Source organism: Sphaerodactylus townsendi, linkage group LG05 (assembly GCF_021028975.2).
Source record: "Sphaerodactylus townsendi isolate TG3544 linkage group LG05, MPM_Stown_v2.3, whole genome shotgun sequence".
Classification (NCBI taxonomy): Eukaryota; Metazoa; Chordata; class Lepidosauria; order Squamata; family Sphaerodactylidae; genus Sphaerodactylus; species Sphaerodactylus townsendi.
The window spans coordinates 39404280-39427527 of NC_059429.1; the positions used below are offsets into that span (position 1 = coordinate 39404280).

At 42.8% G+C, this 23248-nt stretch overlaps 1 protein-coding gene across 4 annotated transcripts in view; it reads right to left on the reverse strand.

Moving 5' to 3' along the window:
• The window catches only part of BCAR3 (BCAR3 adaptor protein, NSP family member), a 99603-nt gene that overhangs the window by 22885 nt on the left and 53470 nt on the right, over positions 1 to 23248 (reverse strand). For 3 of the 4 annotated variants that reach the window (XM_048497504.1, XM_048497506.1, XM_048497505.1), the window contains exons 6-7: positions 6235 to 6363; positions 775 to 1217 (exon numbers count right to left, since the gene is read on the reverse strand). In XM_048497504.1, coding sequence (XP_048353461.1) covers positions 775 to 1217; positions 6235 to 6363 — 572 coding nt within the window. Of the gene's footprint in view, positions 1 to 774; positions 1218 to 6234; positions 6364 to 19929; positions 20315 to 23248 lie in introns of those variants that run through there. The other variant, XM_048497503.1, reaches the window with a different exon arrangement.

Genomic DNA, 23248 nt, shown 5'->3' on the forward strand with positions numbered 1-23248 from the left:
CATCAGCAGAGCAGACATCTTGGGACACAAGGGACACAAGCCTGGCCCCTCAGTCTGAGCAACTCTTTGCTGAGGTATAGACTGGAGACTGCTCAGGTATAGACTGGATGTAGTTTTCACACACAAAAAGAAGAATAATTTGGATTTATATCCCCCCTTTCTCTCCTGTAGGAGACTCAAAGGGGCTTACAATCTCCTTTCTCTTCCTCCCTCACAACAAACAGGAGGTGGGGCTGAGAGAGCTCCGAAGAGCTGTGAGTAGCCTGTCACCCAGCTGGAATGTGTTGGAGTGCACAAGCTAATCTGGTTCACCAGATAACCCCCCACAACTAAAGTGGATGAGCAGGAAATCAAACCCGGTTCTCCAGATTAGAGTGAACCTGCTCTTAACCACTACACCACACTGGCTCAAAAATATTCATCTGCATGTATCCCAGAAACTGCCAAACTATGTACTGGGAGACAAAACTATAAGTGTCTGTGATGCTAAGGCACCAATGCAAAAGAGATCTTCCCTTTGTCTGTGCTCAGAGGCACAAGAAATTTTTTGGGTTCGGCTTTAATAGACCTGAAAAAAAAACAATATTGAGTATTTGGGTTCGGGTTTAATAGACCTGAAAAGCCAATATTGAGATCCGTATTTTTTCAAAAAATTTCTGGGACTATTAAATCTGAACCCAAATACTCTATTAAATCTGAACCCAAAAAATACTGCCCCCCCCAACAGTATACACCCCTAATAATCAGGTATTTTATGGGGAAAGTTAGCAGTACCTTAACAGGTTTTCTTGGATTGAATTCTGCTCTTGGGTCTGCCGGCTGCACATATTAAGACTGAGTCTCTTGGGAGGTTCCACTTTTTCCTCAGGAATGCTGCTCTCTCTTTGCCGTACTGGAGATGCACCATATTTTTCTTCCAGACACCTCAGCGGAACAGTCCTGTTGATGGGCTGAAATATAATGGCTCCACTCTGCTTTGATATTGGCCGGCGGTTTCCCACATAATACCGAACCAGGCCAGGGATGCTGTCAAAACTTTCATCTTCAAACTGGTACTGAACACGACAATAAGCTTCATTGAGCCTCAGGATAGTTTTACTGATCCTGAAATGCTGAGAGATATTTTTCCACTGGCAGGTAAGGACAAAGTTCCCAGGACTGGAGAGAGAGTCCCGTATCAAGAAATCTCCATCTCTCTGAATGAGGCTTTCAGCCAGCTTTAAAAGAGAAAACGAAACACACTTTGAATCAAAACAACAATGGTCCATACTGGACATCCATGCTAGCCCCCCCCCCCCCCCCAATTTTACTGAAGGCTTCACCACGAATTATGTTATTATTATTCATATTTTTATTACAATTAAAAATACAGAATCTTCCATTGGAAGCATCACACATTTGAGATACGAGAGAATATTAAATGTATTCTCTGAAATATTATAGTTCCTGTCGTGATTTATCACAAATTTAGACAAATGTTTATCAGAACTGGCTAAAGCTGCAATTCAATGTATACTCACCTGGAAGTAGGTTCTCAGTAATTTACTTTATTTATTCCATTAGCACCTCACCTTCCTCCACAATGGGCACCCAAAGCAGCATACTTCATTCTCCTATCCTCCATTTTATCCTCACCACAACCCTGAGTGGGTTAGGTTGTGTGAGAGCAGCCAGCAAGCTTCCATGTAAGTGTGAGAATTCGAAGCAGGGTTTCCCAGATTCTAGTTTGACATTTTGACCACTGGACTACAGGGCTTAACACATATATACTTCTGAGCAGGCACGCACTCTCTCCTCTCTGTTCCTAAACTCATCTCAGTGTTTATTTCAGTGATCTATTAGACTTGAATCACTCATAATTCATTGCTGTTTTTGTTTATTGATATATTTGGGGCAAAGCTATTTTTCCCATTACTGCAAGCAGCTTTGGGTCCCCTTGGGAAGAAAAGTGGGATATAAATATTTACATATATATTTTCTCTCATCTAGGATTGCATTTAGTTTGTCTTTCTTGGACACTGAAAACTGAATTGCTAACAATAACTTTCTCAAAAACATTCTTGTTTTATATTTGTGGCTTGCAAGATTACTCAGCCAGCACAAACTCTGAATGAATTAGACACAAAACCCAAAAGATAGCCTAACTAAAGTAAGGAAGGAGATCATTTGGATTCTTATTATTCTGAAGTCAAAACAAATCACTTGGTCTTTAATCCAGCAATTCTTTGAAGGAGGAAAGAATTTTGATGAGCATCTGGCTGACCCTTACCCATACTTACAGATCAGCACAAGGTTTCTTATCCAGTTCTATGCAGGAAGCATGTTATGAATTAAAAGGCACACAGGACTCTGGGTTTGTTGGAAGACATGATTCTTTTTTCCTTTAAGTTAATCTTGTTGAAGGTTTCCCTAAGGGTGGCTTTTTCACTACAAAAATTTAATTGCCATTTGGATATATACCGTACTCAAACTTCCATTGCGCCAGTAAGCCCAGAGTGTTATGCTGGTCTTACTACTCCCCTGATTGACTTTGTTTTCAAGTCACACACTTAAGCTCCCTTTCAAGATAAATCAGTTAATCTCCAACTCTCCTTGCAATAATCTTCCTTTCTTGGCCGGAATAAAATTAACACAGATCCTCTTTCTGGCATTTACTTTTGGGTGCAAAAACCAGTCTATAAACAAAAAATCATTAACATCACAGTATGAATGATGCCAAGCTAGACAGCACACCTACACAGCTTACAGCAACACTCTGTGGAAAGGAGCACTTCCCACCATGATACAAATCAGGAAACTCTCTAAGTATGCTGACATGACTCAACTGTTTTTCCTTCCCATTTGCTCAGGTGAGCTAGTGGCTGCTCTGGCTGCTCTGGACTAGTGCCAGGAAGAGGCTGGATGAGGGCCTGTCAACTGAAGGCAAATTTATATACGATAGACCTACTGTTGGTCAATGGGATTAATGCGAGGCGGAAATGTTAGCCTGTTCTGGATGAGCCTGCCATATCTTCTGAGGAAAGGAGATCATAATTTGGAGATTCGGATTCCAAGTAGTCCCCTTCATATTAGTCTGATCAGTAAGCAGTTATCAAGTGAAGATGTTTAACTTCCTGTCATGGAAATCTCAGACTGCCTATTTGCATTAATTAAATATCTGTTAAAGTGACAAGTAATTTTCCCCCTGTCCAGTTGGCAACCTTATTTGGGGATGCTGTTATCTCCAAATCTTCAGATGGAGACACTGATCTCCTCTGTGGTCCACAGCCCTTTTGATCAAGCTCAGCTTGTTTGTGCACCTCAGCCCTTCCTGGAGAGATGTGATTTGGCCAACATAATCCAGGTCATAATGAAATCAAAGTGGAACTGATATAATGTCCTTTATATGAGACTGCCTTTGAAGACAGTTCAGAAGCTTCACTCTTAGTGAGGTTGTAGGCTCTATCAGAACAACTTTATTGGCTTCCTATTGGTTTTGGGCCAAATTCAACGTCATTACCTTTACATTCTAAATGGTTTCAGGCTAGGATAGCTCAAGCACAGTTTGGTTGAACCTTTTAAAATCATCACTGGAGGCCCTACTCTGCCCCTTTCCTTTTTCAGAAGTAATATGGGCAGTACATAGAACCAGGGTCTTTTCACTTCTGATGTCTCCAGCTCTAGAACATCCTCCCCTTGGATGATTGCCTAGTGCTTTCAAGCATTAGGTGAAGACTATTTGAAAAAAAAATGCTTTCAAGCATTAGGTGAAGACTATTTTTTAAAAATCCCCAGGCTTTTAGGTGAGATTTGTTCTCTTACCCTGCTGCATTATCCTGGGTATTAGTTTTCAACCCTGCTTGTTTTTATTTTTATGCTATTTAAACTGCTGGTTCAAATATTTTCCTGATATGGGAATTTTGTGGGGGGGTTTTCTTTTGTTCTGATTTTTTTTTCCAATTCTGGTTAATATGGCACCATTATAATGTAAAATAGTTCTGACACAATGCTAACGCCCAAGATAAATAGTTTCAGAGGATTTAACATCTTGGTCTTGTATTACATATATCTTGTAAAAATTCTCAAAATCCCAAAACACTGTATTTCAATGACTTTTCCTTTTTCAGTCATAAAGGACAGGCAAATCACGTGGCTGCTTCATTCTACTTTTTCTGAATTCTTTCCCGGACTGTCATCCACAGGGGATCCTCCTAAGTCAGAAGATCTGCATTTTGATTACTATGCTCATGCTGTTTCAGTGCATTAGATTAGAATAATGATGGCAACTTTCAGTCAACTTCTTTTTTTTTTTGCTGAAACCCAGGAGATCACTTGTTGTTGAAAACTTCCTAGTAACAGCAGAATTACTCCAGTCTGCTAGACTGGATCTAGAAGAATGCAACTCTTTTTGGGATGGCACAGCATGTGCACAAATTTCAGATTAATTGAAGTCCTTACTGTACCTGTTACACTCATTTCAGAATGTTAAATACAACCCTGTAAAGTTACAATTCATCCACTTCTACAGTCAGAGTTGTGCATGCCACTGAGCTAAATATTCTGCTACTGAATACTGCAGTCAGACTATGGCCCCTTCTACACATGCAGAATAATGCACTTTCAATCCACTTTCACAATTGTTTGCAAGTGGATTTTGTTATTCTGCACAGTAAAATCCAGCTGCAAAGTGCATTGAAAGTGGATTGGAAGTGCATTATTCTGCATGTCCGGAAGGGGCCTCAATTACACAAAGTAAATCTATTTGGTTTATTTTACAAATATTTTTTCATCATTCATGGTTCAGGAGTTCAAAGAATTCAGAACTTCATTTTCAAGGAAGGGAGTGACAGAAAGCACCAGGGGGAGGGGCAAAGTGGCCTAGCCATGACAAGCCAAAAATGTTTGTTTTTAAACAGAAACTGAGTTTCTCAGAATAGGATACCAAGTTCTCTGCGAGGCAGCAGGTTATGTCCTTCTGTGGCAAACTCATTGATACTTGGATCACATAGTCCTGGCTTATGGTGACCCCATAGGGTTTACAAGGCAAGAGATGTTTGGGGGCGATTTGCCATTTCCTGCCTTCATGTCACAACCCTGGTATTTGTTGGAAGTTGCCCAGCCAAATGCTTAGTGCCTCAGATCTGACAAGATCAGGCTAGTCTGCAGCTTTCCAAGTCAGGGACTTTGTAAAGTATATACAGAGACATATATTTAAGGCACAGCACAGAAAGTGTTTTACTGCCCTTAACTGTCAGCAAATTAAATTGCGTTCAGGAAATAACTATGCAACATATGGAAGGCTAAAGTGATTTGGAGCCTCCAGGCTCCTGTCCAAGGGCTCTGCATGCTTTTTGAGGATCAGGTTCTCTTTTTACTGCTTCATCAACAGGCTGAGAGGATAACGAGAAGGAATGGGATACAAGTATCTTGTACACTTCCTCTGTACGATTTAAATGGGGAATTGGTGGGCCTGAGCTGTATCCATGTCAGTACTCATGAGCCCTTTCTTGTTTCTGCATATCTATGAATGTATTCTAGATGTATCCTATATGCCACCACTTCCTCTTCCCAAATTTACATGCAAACAGTGCAATCCCAAGATCCCTTTCCTGTGAGAAGGCCCCATTTAGCAGACTTGTGTGCAACTGTAAGGGCAGGAGTCTAACTGGGATTGCTCTCTATGTTTTGTTTTTTAATTTGCCTAAGAGGCGGAGCAAGGGGGAACTGCGCCTGGGGCGCACACATGCCCTGCACCACTGCTGCACCACTGCTGTGGCGCCCCCCGCCCCGGAACGCCATGCTACGCCATGCCCTCTCCGCTACTCCATGCAGAACGTCGCACCCCACCCGGCCCGGCCCTCAATAATTGCAGAGTGAACACAATTACACCCATACAGTTATGACAGATTTGATCCTGTTTGCTGAAAAGAGGAACAGGAGGGTTAGAGATGGAACTGTGAAGTATCTGAAAGAAAGGCAATAAGGAAATAATCTACATAATCCTTCCACAGTAACTACTGTGTTAAAAACATAAGAGCCATGTGGGATCAGACCAAGAGCCCTTCAAATCCAACATTCACACAGTTCACACAGTTGCTGACCAGCTGCCTCTAGAAGGCCCACGAGCAGGATGTCTGCAACAGCATCCTCCCATTTGTGCTCCCCAGTACCTGCCATAAGGAAGCATAACGCCTCTGGTAGGACAGTTTCTGCCTTCAGAACTTTGCCTGAATGAGAGACCAAGATAGGACGCACCTGCCGGGGAATCCATCCATGGTACCAGGCATGACTGCGCAAGTCTTCACCACTCAGTTGCAGCTCCTCTTCCAGCTCTTTCTTCAGTTTTTCTGGGACACTGTCCATAATCTGCCTCTCCTTTGAAAACTGCAAGAGAGATAAAAGCCTGATTGTGTCCAGTCTGCAAAGAAGCACCTTATCCTTGCTCTAAACTTTCATTTTCTCCCGAGGTCATGAGACCTTTGACAGCCAATGACACTCGCACACCACATTTTACAAGCCTTTGATCCATAAGCAGCATTTGTGAAAACTACTGCCAGGTGAGAAGCTAGGTAATGATTACATGGTGTAAGGTGTATTGTAAATGTCCCACCTGGATGCTTGCGATAATAACCAAGGTGCCTGCTGAGTCATTTCTGCACCTTCATGGGCAGAATGCATCATTACATAGAAAGAAAGAGCAAGAACCTCTGTTGAAATTCCAGCCAAAACAGCACAGATCTTTACACAGGTCAGGTGTTATGCCTGAACATTATTGCCAAATCACACCCTACAGGCTTATTCAAGTGTTTTGCAAAGAACACCGCCACCACACTTATCCTTTGTGAAATCTTCCTGTAATTATCTCTGTAGAAGCAATATCATTGCATCTGACTCTCCCCCTGCCCCCACCCTCGTCACCCTCCAGACTGTGTTGCTACAGTTAGAAACATCAACATTTATTTCAAAGGTCAGTTAGATGAATGCTCAAGTTGGAGGCTAAGCTTTCTCAATTCTGCTTCTGTTTTCAAAAAGGAAATAAAAGGAACAAGGGTAAGGTGAAATTGACAACAATCATTCACACAGCTCAGAAACAAGCCAATGCATAACTATCCTGTGATACAGACATAATTTGTGCAATTTACATATACTTCATGCCTGATTTGTCATTAATTGGAAGTCCATTTCTCCTTTAGAATATGATTTCTTATATTTTGGATTAGTATTAGAACTATTATTGTATCCTGGATCTGCATTCATAACACTTAAAAATCAGCACTTCTCAGGTACATTGAAGCAATTCATACTGTTGCCTAACTCACTGCTGTTTTCAACACCAGGATGGGCTTGTGTAGTTTCTCTGTTGCTGCACATACAGTGCAGTAGTAATGGAAATTCCATCTGGCAGGTCTCCCTGTCCTAATCCTCCACAGTGGCCATTCCCCTCCCCCACACTACCATGGAAGCTTTAGAGTGTGTGTTTTTTGATTGGCAATTGATTATAGCATTAAAATAATCTATCACATTTTCTAGCCCATTTCATTGAGGAGATATAAGGGGAAATACATGTCTCTGCAATGAAAAGGGATAAGGACATACTTTTTTAAAAAGCTAGGAACTTAGAGAACTGATTGTTACAAAGTTATAATGATATGTTAATTGCTAATTTGTTCCGGGGGTGGGGGGAAAGTCCTCCAGTAGCAAGCAGGGAACTGGTCACTCACTGCCAGGACTGCTATGGGTTAAATGGCACTGATTTAAATTGGATTGAGAAGATCTTTCCCATCCACCTGATAGCCTACCGTGGGTTTTCTGCAATCCTTCCCAAAACATCACAGCAAAGTAGATTTGGGAAAGACAGGGAAAAACTGGGAGGTGCATAGAAGTACCATGCTGCTGAGAAGTGAGGGGAAATTGCACTTCTCAAAAGCATCCAAGGTAGGGCACACAATCTGTGTGTAAGTCATCATTGTGGGACCACCAGGATTGATTGGGTTAGAAAGAAATAAAAATCATAGTTTATCTTGAGCAGGACTATTTTAAGAACTTGCTTCTACTGGCACAGTAAGTTACCTAGACCCAGCTAATTCCTTTTAAACCTCCAGGCCCTCCACTATCAAAAGACACAGGATGCTTCGTGCAAAAATACATATTGCTTTGAATGCACATCTGCCCCTGACATACATTTCCTTTCTACTTCTGCAGTGAACACTGGGTTAAAAATGACACACGAGGGGATGTTATTGTGCTTGGCATTTCCTGCAAACTGCAGCCCATGATATGCAACAGGGATAAAGAAATCTAAACCCTTAAGATATCACATTGCACAACTGCTGTAAAGCACTTCAGTGAGAGATGTAGGGTGGATAGGGAGAGCGCAGTAGTCACATACAAACATAATTTGGGTCTCCAATGATCATTTGTTCTTGAATCATGGAGGGATCTATATGGGAATTCTCTGTCACCATTACAGGGAGATTCTCTGAAGTGCCCCAAAATAACAATAAGGAGAGTCACATGGTCTGTTCAAATGAACAGACTGTTGGGAGGAAAATGTTGTTCAAGGGCATCTAGTCTGATTGCATTTTGGTAAAGAGGAGCTGTGATCACAACTCAGAACTAAATATTCAGATTTAACTATGTCACTTTGATAGCATCTAGTGATCTCCTTTGTTTTTGTATTCCTATATGGCTGGGTCTGATCTGGCTGGGCCCACAATTCTATTTGGTATAATATCATTCCAGAAGACACTGCAGAAGATGTTGATAGAAGACAGATTCTGGTCCTGAGAGTTTTGATTAAGGATCAGCTGTTTTGTAGCTGGTGATCAATGAATTAAAAATTGAGGGGTAAATTAAAGATGTGGGGACCTAAAATAATTCCCCACATTTGCTCCCTCCCCTTCTATTTCCTTAACTCAAACACACAGTTCACAAGAGCTGAAATGGCATTTTAATGAAGCACAGCTGGTTCTCCTACTGATTTTACAGACTTCACTTCAAAAATCAGAAATCAACTGCAAGAATTGTGCTCCTACTTAAACATGCTGGCTTTCTTTTCCATCTGGATAGCTTATGTTAGGCTTCCCATCCCACAACAAATCCAGAAATGGAGGAAATATAACACTTCCAAATCAATGGTCAAAATAAAAAAAAAGTATTTTGTGTCACGAATGTCTATCATATACAGCTGAGAAAATCTGTAGTCACCACACATTTTTTCACAGTAGTATGGCCCCTCAGTGAGTTTACACAAATGATGCATAAATCATTGTTTAAAATTCTACATCTGTAAAGGCTACACAAAGTGGAATTTATATTAGACTTCAAAATCTCCCTTTTTCTCTCTGATTAACAGAGGGTTGGGTACTATATATTGGTTCCATTAGTAGCAGTGGCATACTGGGCCTAAATGGGGCCCGTGGGCATGAGCAGCTCCCCACACATACACCCCGCACCCCACTTATGGGAGCCAACAGAGGGGGCGGGGCTTGGGGGTGGCTCAGATGGGCACTATGGCAGCAGGCCGGCTCCTAGGCCGGCCTGCCACTATGGCGCCCACCTGGGCCTCCAAGCCCCGCCCCCTGTCCTCCCTGCAGGCTGGCTCCTGCCCTTCCTAGGGCCTGAGGAGGGCAGAAGCTAGCCTCCAGGGAAGTTGGGGGGCAGGGCTTGGCGTTGAGAGGCCCAGGCAGGCAGCTTGGGTGGGCGCTGCAGCGGTAGGCGACAGCCTGTGGCTGCAGCTAACAGCTCGGCCGGAGAGTGGCGCTGCAGCACAGGGGAGCTGCCAGACGATGGCTGGGTCGCCATGCTGCGGGAAAGACTGGGTGCTAGAACCTAGCAGGCGCCCAGTGCCCCCCCCCCCACATGACGAAATGGCATGCGCCCAGGGACGTGGAATACCCCATGTCTCCATTAGCGGTATGCCACTGACTAGTGATGTAGCTTTCCATGGGTAGAAGATGTATTTTCTACTAGAATAGGGCTTCTTGAACCATACAAAAGCTTAGGACCAAGCCCTTTTCCAGAAGTGATCCATTCATGATGAAGGATAGACACAAGTTTTTAAAGACAACTTAAAGTGAGCTGAAAGTTCTTATGCTTCCCATGAACAGAAACGTGAAGTCCCAAAACAAAATGGGGGATCCTACAGATTTACATTGGGGAGGTTTTACATCTTCCCAAAGATTGAAGTTGTCTGCATACTCAGAGATAACTTACCTGAGCAGCCTCCTGGATCTCTGTTGTGACTGACTGAAATGTGGCAGCTCCCAGGGGCCCTGTTGACTGCTGGAGGCCCTTCAAGGGCAGCCCCAATGGCCCAAGAGCAGGTCAAGGTAAGGAGGACAGAGGGAAAGAAAGAGAGACAGGGAGATTTAAAAGAAGAGAAGGGGGAGAAATAGATGGGAAAGACTGACTGAGAGGGAGGAAGGAGAGTTAGGGAGGAAAACTGTTAGAAGGTAGAAGAGGAAAGGAAGCAAAGGCAGGAGGATGAAATGCACCCCATGGGTCTCCTTTTGTCAGATAATAATTCTCATTTATACTGTAGACATCCATGGTGTCCTATTTTTTTTGCGACAGATGAAAAAGGCTTTTGAAAATGGAACAAGTGTTAATTCCATGAGCACTGTCCCATCTTTTATGAAAACAAAGGTGCTCTTAGCAAAATGCTGCAAGTTGATACATGCCATGTGTCTTCAGTTCACTCGGCAATATGAAGCTGGAGAGCATCTTGACGCCTTGGAAACAGTGTTTTAGTCATGAGTACCAACTTTAACATATAGACCAAGTGGGGGAAAGGGTCCCATCCATGAGTACAGTATACAATGTTGTAAAAACAAAAACCATCCATAGACTTAACAGAGTCCACTTCTGCTACAAGCCACCTGATAATTATTTTTCTGGGGATCAGTGGACCTTTAGGAACAGTGTAGGAGGGAAAGTGGGGATCTGCAGTGCAAAGGAGGGAATTCCCACTCTTGTCTGTGGTATCCCTTCCTCAATCCTCCTCCCTGCCAGAGGCATAGCTGCAATGGAGACATCTGGGGTGGCTCACCCCGAGCGCCGCCATTGGAGTCATGTGTCAGGGTGGGACGGGGGTGGAGGCGGGGCGCACGGCAGTTCATGCCCCAGGTGCAATTCTCCCTCCTTTTGTCACTGCTCCCTGCACAGGCTATTGGAAGACAGAGGCTAGAATGAAGAAATGCTGAGGACAGCAATGCTCTTCATAATCCAGTGGTTCGTAATCCAGGGGTCCTCTTCATAATCCAGTGGTTCTCAACCTGGGGGTCGCGACCCCTTTGGGGGTCGAATGACCCTTTCACAGGGGTCGCCTAAGACTCTCTGCATCAGTGTTCTCCATCTGTAAAATGGATAAATGTTAGGGTTGGGGGTCACCACAACATGAGGAACTGTATTAAAAGGTCGTGGCATTAGGAAGGTTGAGAACCACTGTACATAATCAGTGTCACGATTGATCAGGCCCCATCCTAGACATTTTAACGTCTCAAGCAAAGAACATTACAAAAACATTCCTGCAATTCAGCGTTCTGCAGATGAAAAGCTTTTTTTTTTAAACCCAGCACGATATAAATAGATGCTAGATATTTGTGGCAGCCTGCCAGTTACTAAATAGACCTTTGCTAGGAAGAGGCAAAAATAAAGTGACACGCATTTGGAGACCCCATGATTGTAAGCTATAGGTTACTATGCAACTATAACCACAGAAACATTTTTTCCCATGACTGTGTAAGTTCTTAGTGACTTGGATAAACTCCCAGGCCTCTGGTGATGTGAAAGCACTTGCAAATAACTGAAGGAAGTTTTCATCCTCCAATCTAGATTTTTTTTCTCTGCTAATGCTTCAATCTCAGGCATGTCTGAAGACGTGGCATATGCTACAGACTCCCTCCTACTCTCCTTTTGTGCAATTAAATCTATTCCTGTATTATTAAAAGAATGCTTCTCATAATGGAACAGTGCCCAAAAGGAAAGGCTGTTTTCAGCCACAGATCCTTTAAACAAGCTATGAGCCCAGATTGATCCTAAAATTAGTTTTCATCCTGTCCTCTGCCATTTTTAGAGGGCAAAAATGAAGACAAAAAGGTGCCTTTGAAAGCATCAACGGAAGAAACTATTTTTATATTTGTGTGGTGAGTTAAATGAACCACAAAAGCAGGTATTATTGCCATTATTGCTTATGAGATAATACTGCTTGTGGATAATACTGCTTTGGTCTAAGCGGAATATGAAAACCAAAGGGCCATTTTTAGAATAATTTAGATTTGGATGGGAGACAAATCCCATCATCCATCCTGCCATCTTCTCAGCTTCCTTTCTTCTGTTTCCAGATCACTTCCAGTATCTACCTGTCCTTTTCTTCCATGTGATCTGTCCCTTTCTAGGATCACAGGTTCAAAGACAACGGCTGTTAGAGACGGTCAAGCTTCCTGATCTGTCTCAGAGGTTTCACTTCAACAAAATCCAGTAGCACATTATTGTGAAGATTGTAGAAAATCCCATCCCAGTTTGTATACCATCATTCCACAAATTTTCCTTTTTTGAATGCTCTTCTCTAAAGCCCTTCTGCACTGAATAAAGAGCAAATTGATAAACTCTAGCAGGGTACATGTTAGCACCTGTATCAGATATACACAGGGGTGGAGCAAGGGGAAACTGTGCCTGGGGCACGCGTGTGCCCTGCACCCCTGCCCGTTGCGCCCCTGCCCCCTGCCCCGGCATGCACTTGATGTGTCGTGTGCATCCCCACCCCCTTGGCACTACGCCACTGTATATACAAGTAGAGGTAATGGCTTGGTTTTGACCATGTCCTTCCATTATTATTCTCCTGCATGTACATATTCAGAGAGGCAAATTCTCCAATGTCCATTCAGAGGCAGCTCATTCTAGTGCCATTGCTGACCATTTTCACTAGCTTCACGCATATGGCACACACATAAAGCATCTTGTTAGAAGGCCAACTATACATCCATTTACATCTAACCCTTCATGGTCCTATTTTATGGCAGCTTCAGCCTAGGCTGGACTCACCTCTTCTAAGATGGGGGCCAGTGTAGGAGAAGTGCTATTCACACAGGAGAGAAACTGGGGAAAATCCTGCTAGTTAGCTGGGACCCAAATGGTCAATAACATCTTGTTGAGTCTGTCTTCCTCTTGCTCACTTGTCCTTAAGGCTTAGGAATGTGAGCCCTTGGGTGCACGTGCCCGTATCCTTCAATTCTTAGCCCAGGAGCCACAGCCTAGAGCCAGGTAGAAGAGTGGTTATGGGGAGAGAGTGAGAGAGAGAGAAGTCCTATTTGGTACTCAAAGCCCACCCGCTTTTCCCATTCATGTTTGAACTGTTTGCTAGCCAGGACAACTGATGCCATGCCACACATTTTATTAGTTCCTCTGAGCATGAATTTCACAGGAAGGCTAAAGATCCTCACGGTTCTGCTTCCAAATTAAATACTGCACACTGATGAAAACCTAAAGTGGTCCTGACCCTAAGAAAACTAAGGTATTAAGTAAAATATAAAACCACACCAACTTAGAAGAACCTATGCCCTTTCACATTGCTGTTCTAAACTGGTTGTTATCAATTATTGGCCTGATTCAATGTACAGTGATATGGGAACAGAGGTTTGAGACAGCTGTTTTAAATCTGCTTGCTTGCTTGCTTATTTATTTATTTGTTTGTTTGTTTGTTTATTATCGCACCCTCCCCAGCCAAGGTCGGGCTCTGGGCAGCGCATAACATTTTACTAATACAGGAAATTAAAACCTATCCATCATTAAAATACACTCTGCCCATTTCAAACCACACCACTGCTCCATCAACACCTTTTCTGGTGTATTCTATTTCAGCTTTTTATTATTATTGAACGTTTCAACTTTTTGCTATAGTGCTATGTTGGAATAAGCGACTTCTGCATGCCTGGACACTGGGGGGTGCTGTATATCACTCTAACTGTGATGTTGCCTCTCTTGTTTGCCCTCCTTCTCTGGGCCAGGAGACCGCCCACTAACTTCCTTTCTTCCCCATGCTAGCTTCACTTCTGCTCTAGCCTTTGAACCGAGCGCATGGTCAATGGCAGCCTGCTCAGTGGGCCTTTCCCACTGCAGCATCCACTCACTTCCACACACGTGATGGCGCGTTAGTTGTGCCCACTTGTTGTAGGGAAAGTAATCTCTTTAGTCTAGGGTTCTTTCTATCTACCTTTTCTTGGAACAAAGTTGTGAACTGAAGATGCTTGAATAAATGTAAGTTTTACCTTTTACATTTATGTCTCTGGAGAACTTTCTATAAACTGCATTCACACACACTACTGGGCATATCCATGACTCTAAACGAAATCTAACATGCTAGACCAATATAGCAATTCAATGCTATCTTACCAGCATTCACCAAGCATCTAAATCCTGGCAGTAGAGCACTGAATTGCTATATTTGTTGGGCGCTATAGCACAAAAGTTCTGATGTTCAACAACAAAGCTGAAATAGAACATGCTGTAAAAAGGAACGGGAGGGAAAGTGGCACTTTCAGAAGCACCACAGACATTTCAAACGCCACACAACAGCAATTCAGAAGAACAAAGACCTGAAAATGGAAGACAGCCTTTTTTTTTTTTGGTAAGGCTCAACCCTGCTGTGCAAAAGGGATACAAATGGCTTTGTATGAAAAGATTTTTTAAATCCATTAGCAGCAGGTTGTGTCTGAAATGGCACAAAAAATCTGTTGGCAACTGGCTGCTAAAAAACAGTATAAAGGATGTTTGAAAAGGCCCCCTGAAACGAATGGTCTATTTCTTATTAGCTGCTGCCGCTGGAAATTTTGTTGCTGCTCTAGTGAAAAGCCAACAAAATAAACGTGTTTATTTGCAAAGTACAGGAGGCAGAATATAATCTTGGTGTGAAATAAATGTTTTCAAGGCAAAATGACAATCTAATTTTTGTATAATTGTACAGGCAAAGGTTCAAATCCTGCATAAAATTAAGCATACCTGTGCCACTGAAATTAATAGGCTTAATTCCATGTCAAATTATGGCTACTGTCCCCCCACCCCACTGCACATACACTCCAGTGGCTCCAAAATCTTAATGTGTATATACAATCTTCTATCTTCCCCCTCATTACCTCATTGTCATCTGTTTTCTAGTAATTTTTTTGTACGTTAGTGCAGCTTTGGTGTCTCCATCTGATGCCAGGAAACCTGAAACCCTTGTGGGATTTGAAGTACACTGTTTGTTAGCCTTTCTGATTGTACATCTCCTTGATGTTCTCTGTCTTCCTGATAGGATTTCAATTGCTTCCTGCTGCTATGCACAAAACCCTGCCAATTCACCCCAGGAGCTACCAGTCAAGGAATCCTTCTCACTTACAACAAATAGATCTGCAGTGGGAAAGTTTCAGATTTATATCAATAAGCAAATCACATCAAACTACTTATTTGTCTATATTAAAATGTGCAGTTTGTCAAAGCATCTGACCCAGTCAACACAATACTGCTTTTGCCAGCGGTCTGTACATGTAGCAGCAAAACATTCACAGTAAGAAGGGCTAATAAACCATACAAAGGAGCCTGCTTTATATAAGAGCAGCATTATGGCTCAGTGCAGCATATTAAGCCTTTTAGAATTTTGTTTGAAACAGCAAAAAAGACCTTAAAGGTGGAACATCAATTTACAGCCTATCAAGGAATGTAGGTATAAGTCTACTTTGCACCTAGTTTATTACAGCTGCCATACTTTCTTTGCAGTCAAGAACAGAAAATATTATCAAAGTATTGGTTTAATAGCTCTCTTGACCATAAAACACTCATATGGCCAAAGGTTTCCATACAGATACATGAGAAAAAGAGAGAAACCATGCCTATTTCCTGTATTCCCTTTGCCACTATATTTTATCTCTCTAATCCTCACACAGGGGCATACCGGCCTAGGGATCCGGGTGCATGCCTTTTGGTCATATGGGGGGTGCCAGACGGCCCCTCCCCCCACGCGTAAGGGGGGGGCAGCAGCGGGCGGTGGCAGTGCTCCACCCCTCCCCTCCCCCTGGAGTCCTGCCCCCTGGGCTCCCTGCAGGCCGGCTTTTGTCCTCCCCAGAGCCTGGGGAGGACAGCAGCCAGCCTCTAGGGACATGCTTTTAAAAGCCACGCCCCTGAGCCCACCCCCCAAGCCCTCCTGGCCTGCATACTCCACACCCTAAGCCTGCTCCTGAGCGTGGGGTGGGGGTGGGGCGCCCAGATAAGGAGCTGTCTCCAGGCATCATTGTTCCCCCATATGCCTCTGTCTTCACATCTAAGCTAAGGTCCCAAATTAAAAGCATTTACCTTTTTTAAAAATCAGATTTTTCAATTGGTCAGGCCTTCAGCACGGGTTAACAACGGTATCCTAACCTATATCTTTTTAATGTCACAGAAGAACATCTGTTAAAATGTTATTTTATATCTTTGTGGTACAACTAAATTAATGTTCTATGCATTTCAGAACACGCCTTACTTTTTTTGGCTGAAACGAATTCTTGATTTGACTCAGGCTTGTTTAGACTATTGCCACTCATACAGCCTTAATCAAGTGCTCAACATCTATTATGCTGGAGAGTGAAAGGCCATAGTCTAGAAAGCTACATTGGTAATAAGAAAACTGTAGCCACGCAAAGTCCTGACTTTGTGGAGCATCCTAGGAACCTTTTCCATCCAAGGATAAACAAAGGGTCAGTGGAGGAGCAGTCACTGGAGTTGGGCTTTAGAATGAAATCCAGTCAACTAGTTTGACTCCAGAGCATTAAAAATATCCCAAAGTGCCCCCACAGCACTGTCCATGGAAGGCTACCAATTCTAATCTCAACTATTTTCACAAATCCTTGTAATCTCTCTTGAGGCTGACCCTTTAATAAGAGACAAACTGCTGCTTTTTCAAAAGTGACTTTTCATTCACTGGTAAAGCTTTTGCCGTAAGACTCCTTTGCAGTGTTTTTGAAGAAAGAGACTAAAAACAGTTACCTCACTGGAATTTATATTCACTTGGAATCCTAGTCCAACTGATTGATTACTATAAAACAAGGCAAGGTTGCGAATACACTCCACATGCTGCCAATGTTTTGTCAGTTTCATTAGAATCTCAAGCTCCAGAACTAATTATTTTCTGCTTTGAAAAGCTGTAATTAAGAACACCTCTTTACAGTTAACTGTATTTTCAGACTGAGACGGCCTCTAGCGGAAGATGGATTCACATCCTGCATCTCTGAAACGCTTGAGTGGAGTAATTCAACATTACAGTATGGCAGGCAAAAAAATTCCACACGTCAGAACTGCATGCAGGGGCTGTAATACTGATCCATGGTTTACCACATGACTAGGTCTGGTCATCTTTGGCCACAACGACTCTTTTTATGTCATGCCAACGCTGAACACATAGAGCAGATTCCAGAAGGCCACACCATTATTATTTTTTCACCAATCTCTTTTTGTCTGGAAAGTTTTAAAAGGGTGGGGTACCCTGATCTACATATACAGCAGAATGAGGTAGCAGAACGAACCATACTATTTCAGAATGCCAGTCAAAGTACCACATTTTGCAGTGCTCTGTGATATTTTTCATTTTTAACTTCAGAAAACTGGAATAGCAGAACGGAGTGATCTCACTTTGGGGGAGCAATTTAAAAAAAGATGTTCCACCTCCTGAACTCTGAAGTGATGTGGTTCACTCTAACACTTCATGTCTTCCACAACATCTACCTGTGAAAATGCTGGTGTCCCAGCAAAGAAAAGGGTGGGGGAGGGGAGAGAAGAAAAGAGGAGAAGAGACAAAGGCTGTATTTACAATGGAAATCAATTGACCCTAAGCAGTGCTGCCAGCGTCAGAAGGGCTCGTGTTTTTTTTTATCCTTTGGGCAGAGAACTGTACCAAAAAAGAAGAAAGGGGGGGGGGGTTCGTCTAATATACCACTGTTTAATACACAGGTTGGGAATTACCCACCAGTGCTGTATGAACTCATCAGGGCATTCCTGCTGATGCTCAGGTACCAATCCTGATACAATATGTATTGCTACATATTCTAGCTATAACAAAAATTATGGGCAACCAACATTCAGATGCCATCCTCCCCCCGCCCCAATTCTCTCTAGGCCTATACATGAAGCAACAGAGATCTAAAAAGTTCTGCAATGCATGTATCAAGTCTATTTTAAATACTGGAAACTTCTTCAAATAGAATCTTATTTTTGAACAAGGCCAGCTGTACTTCTATATCAAATCCTGCTTCTCCTCAGTTCCTCCAGAGGCCATGTGGATTAGACCAAGGGAAAGTTACCATGACAACATGCAGCATGATTTTAGGCATTAGACATTCATGCCAAGATAAACAATGCAGTCACGAATTACAGCTCTAATTCTGCTTTGATAATGAACACTAAGCCTCAAAATTCATATGGAAACTTTTAAACCCACTGAATTAAAATAACAGCTTTTATGATCGAAATCAAAACGAGAGAGTCCTTTGTTCAGTGGGCTCCACACAAGCATCCCCATTTTGTCTAATGTGTTCAGCGAATTCATGCACCACTTTTTGAGGGTTTGCTGCTCCATAAAGAGTGGCACCACAATTCTTGTCGAGTAATGACCTGCTGAGACAACGCTGGGGGACTTAAAACTTGATCTACTGGGTGAACGGTTTCTGGCCTCGACACCAGCAAGTCAGGAATAAATTCAACATGTGCAGCTTTTGTAGCTCAATGTAAATATGGTCTTTTCCCCTTTACCAGTTTATCCACAATGGCATAGCGCTATATCTGCACCAATGCTAACTGGCTAATGTTCACAGAAGCTGACCTCCTAACAATATTTTGAGATCAGAGTTTGAAGCTAGTTGTGCAATTGGAGCAACTAGATAGTCATTTGCAACAATCAACACAAAAGCAAATATGACAGATAGCAAGCATATTTTAAGTAATACATAAAAGCAGGGAAAAATTCACTCAGTTCCTGACCTCCTAGCTAAGGCTACATCTACATTAAATCCTGACAGTCAGAAAGTTCTTCCTAATATTTAGGTGGAATCTATTTCAAGGTACAGGAAAAGAGATTCCACCTAAACATCAGGGAGAACTTTCTGACTGTCGGGGCTGTTCAACAGTGGAATTCACTGCCTTGGAGAGTGATGGAATCTCCTTCTTTAGAGGTTTTTAAACAGAGGCTGGATGAACATATGTTGGGAGTGCTTGACTGTGTGTTCCTGCATGGCAGAGGGTTGGACTTGATGGCCCTTGTGGTCTCTTCCAACTCTTATGATTCTATGAATCAGCACTGCATTTTGATAGTGGTTTAATATTCAGATTTGTGTACATCTCAGAATATGAAATTCCTCAGAGCTTTAACAAGAACCTTTACTAGCATCTTTCCAAGTGACTCCGTGGAAGTCTGTTCTTTTCAAAAACTCTGTATTACTTTCCACTCAAAATGCTTCCGGAGACTAAACAATCACTTTTGAATGAACCAATCTGGAAACAGAGCACACTGGTTCACTGGCTTTGCTTTTTCTTTGCCCGTGTGATACAGCCTTCTTTCTTGTTCACCAGCAGAAACACTTTCAGTGGTTCAGTTTGCTGTCAATGACTAGTATATCTATCACCTTTGTATGGTGTCCTTGCTCCAAGGGAATCCTCAGAGCACCATAAGAGAGTTTTCCCCAGTTTCATCCTCACAGTCTTCTGTATTCTGGCAGGGAGTCAGCAACTGATTCATGACAGTTAGTGTGCTTAATAACCAAGCAGAGATCTGGATATATGTCTGACTGATATAAGTAAGACATTTCACACCAGCCATGCATAATAGAATTTGTATATTTCATAGTAATCTTCACAAACCTCCAGATACATGCATCTATTGATAAATAACTTTTCAACATAGTAGCATATTTTTACTATCAATTTTCGTTAACATGACAAGTGACCTACCTTGATTCCAACCATGGGCTTGCGATGATAAAAACAGCAGAGAGTTGTTGCAAGCGTTTGAAGAACATGATGGTCTTCAGGCATTTTCTACTCCTCTACTCTGAACTAAAAGCCTCCCTCAGACCACAAGACAAACAATCTCTCCAAGTCACTTTCCACAGTTCCCACTGCACTCTTGTGCTTAGCTGGTGCCTGCTGGGCCTTCTACATTCCCTCAGCCCAGACTTTAATCCCAGGCTGTTTCCTCAGTGAAAGCTGATCCTGTCATCTAGAAAGGGTATCTCCCACCCCCACCCCTGCTTCCATCTAGCACGTACCAGAATTCTCATGAGCTTTTATAGCACTTACCAATGAAATGCTAACCTGCTGAGTCTCTTTCTGTTTGGGAATTTCCCCGGCCCATGATTACAAACACAATTTAAAACACTCATACACACAAGCCAACAAATGGGATCACTTTTGTGCCACTGGAATTCAGCATCTGGGCCCAAAAAGGTTTGCCACTTCACCTGTTCCTCTGTAGCCACAAAAGAAATTCTGTAGCCACAAAAGAAATAATGTCCACGCTTCTATCACTCATACTGCTAGGTACACAACTGATAAGGGGAGGAAGGAAAAGGGCATCTGCAAGAACAATGGCTAAGAGGGTTGTGTGTCCCTGTTACTTTTCATAACCAAACATAACATCACCTCAGAAAGCAAAAGTAACCAAGGAAAAAGCCCATGCTGTTTGCTTTGAATTAGCAGCCTGCTGGTAACCCCTCGTGTGACAACAACAGAGAGGAGCTGGCAACGTCAGCACAGCCGCCGTTTACGTCGTACTGGTTAACACGTCATACCAGTCAACAAAGCCTTCTGACAGTTAATTAAAAGATCAACCTGTGAATTTCCAGATTTGGCGCAGGTCCTGTGCAACTAAGCAAGCATCGGAAACCAGGATGTAAAAAACAAAGTGGCACTTTCCTGTTGCTCATCAAGGGTCTTCTGTGCGAGCACGCAAGTGACTGAGAAGGAACTGGCTGGCCATGGAGCGAGGGGGAACTGTGCTCAAAAGACCAGGGGGCTTTTAGAAGCATTTGAGAACGGAGTGCTTTCCCTTCTATCCCCCAAAACTATCACCAGGCTAGTTTTCTAACCAATTGGTCACATGAAAGGAAGTGAGGAGACACTCCTCCCCCAGTTCTCCCTTCACTGCAGTGGTGTAGCGCCAATGGGACAGGAGGCACAATGCTCCAGGTGGAGCATTCTGGAGCAGGGGCAGGTGGCGGTGCACATGTCCTGGGCGCAGTTCCCCCTTGCTGCACCCCTGCTTCACTGACATAGAAGAGCACCATTATGAGACACAGTAGGCCACCGTGGGGAAAAAGAGGGAGGGATGTGTACCTGCACAAAAGACAGCTACAGGAAAGTGCAACTTTGTTTTCATCAGGCTCAGAGCAGTGCACAAACATTTTAAAAACAATTTTACTTGTACATAAAATTCATTACAAACATCTACAATTAAAACTCAAGATAAGACAAATTTGAGCCTATGAAGGACTGCCCTGGCCAGCTTGGATATGAACCCTCATTAAAAACTAACCAAGCTTGGGCAAATCAAGAGGGGGGCAACACAGAATTACAACACATTGATTATTGTAGGGAAGCTAGGCAAATGATATCAGGTGATTTTGATAGAAATGGGCAAACTTGAAAAATATCAGTTAAAGGAGAGGATTCAGACTCCAAACTTCGGGAGAGTGTCCAGAAGACAAAGTGTGTCTATTTGGAGTCATAAGACTTTCGTATGGAGAGTTTTCACAATGCTATTAATACCTGTACGACCCTGTCTAAATCTGGCACTTGGACTGGATTAGCCATGCCGTCAGGTGCAAGGAAGGAACATCATGGTGCAGAACAGTCCCTACCATGAGAAGGATGTTCTCTACTGGAAGGACCCTGAAATTTAACACAGACATCCTGAGCTGTGTGTGAAACTAAAACTTCTTTGGCCAATAAGGGGTTCTGAGGATCATTGCTGACTGGTCTGAGAACATCAGGTGTCTTATAGTAAGGAGGCAGAAAATTCCAATATATCTAGGGAAGAAATGTTAAATATTTTTAAATGGTTAAAAAAATGCCACAGCCCCTCCAGGGCCATTTCAGAGTGAAGAAAGAGATTATGTAAGTTAATGCTCTCACATGTCAAAAACCAGCAGAAAGCTATCACCAGTGGCGTATTTACCTAGGGGACATGGGGTACCCTATGTCCCGGATGCCCCCTAGTGGGGGGTGCAAAAATTGCAGGTTCATTTGTTGTGTGTTTTTTGTATTTTTTAGTGTTTTTTTCAGTTTTCAGCCTGCAGGGGGTGCAGTTTTTAAGCTAGCAGCACCAAAATTTCACAGATTTTTCAGGAGACCCTCCTGATGATACCAACCAAGTTACGTGAGGTTTGGTTCAGGGGGTCCAAAGTTATGGACTCCCAAAAGGGGTGCCCCATCCCCCATTGTTTCCAATGGGAGCTAATAGGAGATGGGGGCTACACCTTTGAGGGTCCATAACTTTGGACCCCCTAAACCAAACTTCACCAAACCTGGGTGGTATTATCAGGAGAGTCTCCTAAAGATACCCTGAAATTTTTGTGCTGTTAGCTTAACAATTGCACCCCTGACAGCAGGCACCCTCCAAATTTCCTCCAAATTACATGCTTAATACCCACTTGCACTGGCTTGGAGCTGTTTCTCAGGCTAATAACCTACCTCAAAGGGTTTGTACGAGGACAAAATTAGGAAAGAGAATTGGTGGGGAGAGAGCCATGTATGTTTTGCTGGGGGTGGGAGGTGTTTTGTGATCTGGTGCAAAAAAACATTGTTTGGTCATGGTGGGGTTGGGTGGCCGCCAAACTCAGGTTTTGTCCCCGGGCTCCAGTTTGCCTAAATACGCCTCTGGCTATCACACTCCAGTTTTCTATTCTGATGCAAAGTTAGGGGGTGGGGCATGTAAAAAAGCAATCTCACATGTGATCCCTAAACTACAGTCTGAAATCATACAGTCGACAAACAGTTACAGAATGAGATATGTCTGAACATATTGCTTGGCCACAATAGAAAATGGGTAGTTTTCATTCACCATTATAAATAGTTACTAGAATTCTTTGCCAAGGGCATTTATTGAGAAGTAGTCATTTTAGTAGTTTCAAGAATGTGATCAGGCATTTATAGTTATGAGTACATCCAATGTTTAATTTTAGGTATTTAATTATAGATGGAATAAGAAATCCCTTGTGAAACAGACAAATTTAGAACTTGTCCAAGAAACAGCTAAGTAGGAGGTAGCTTG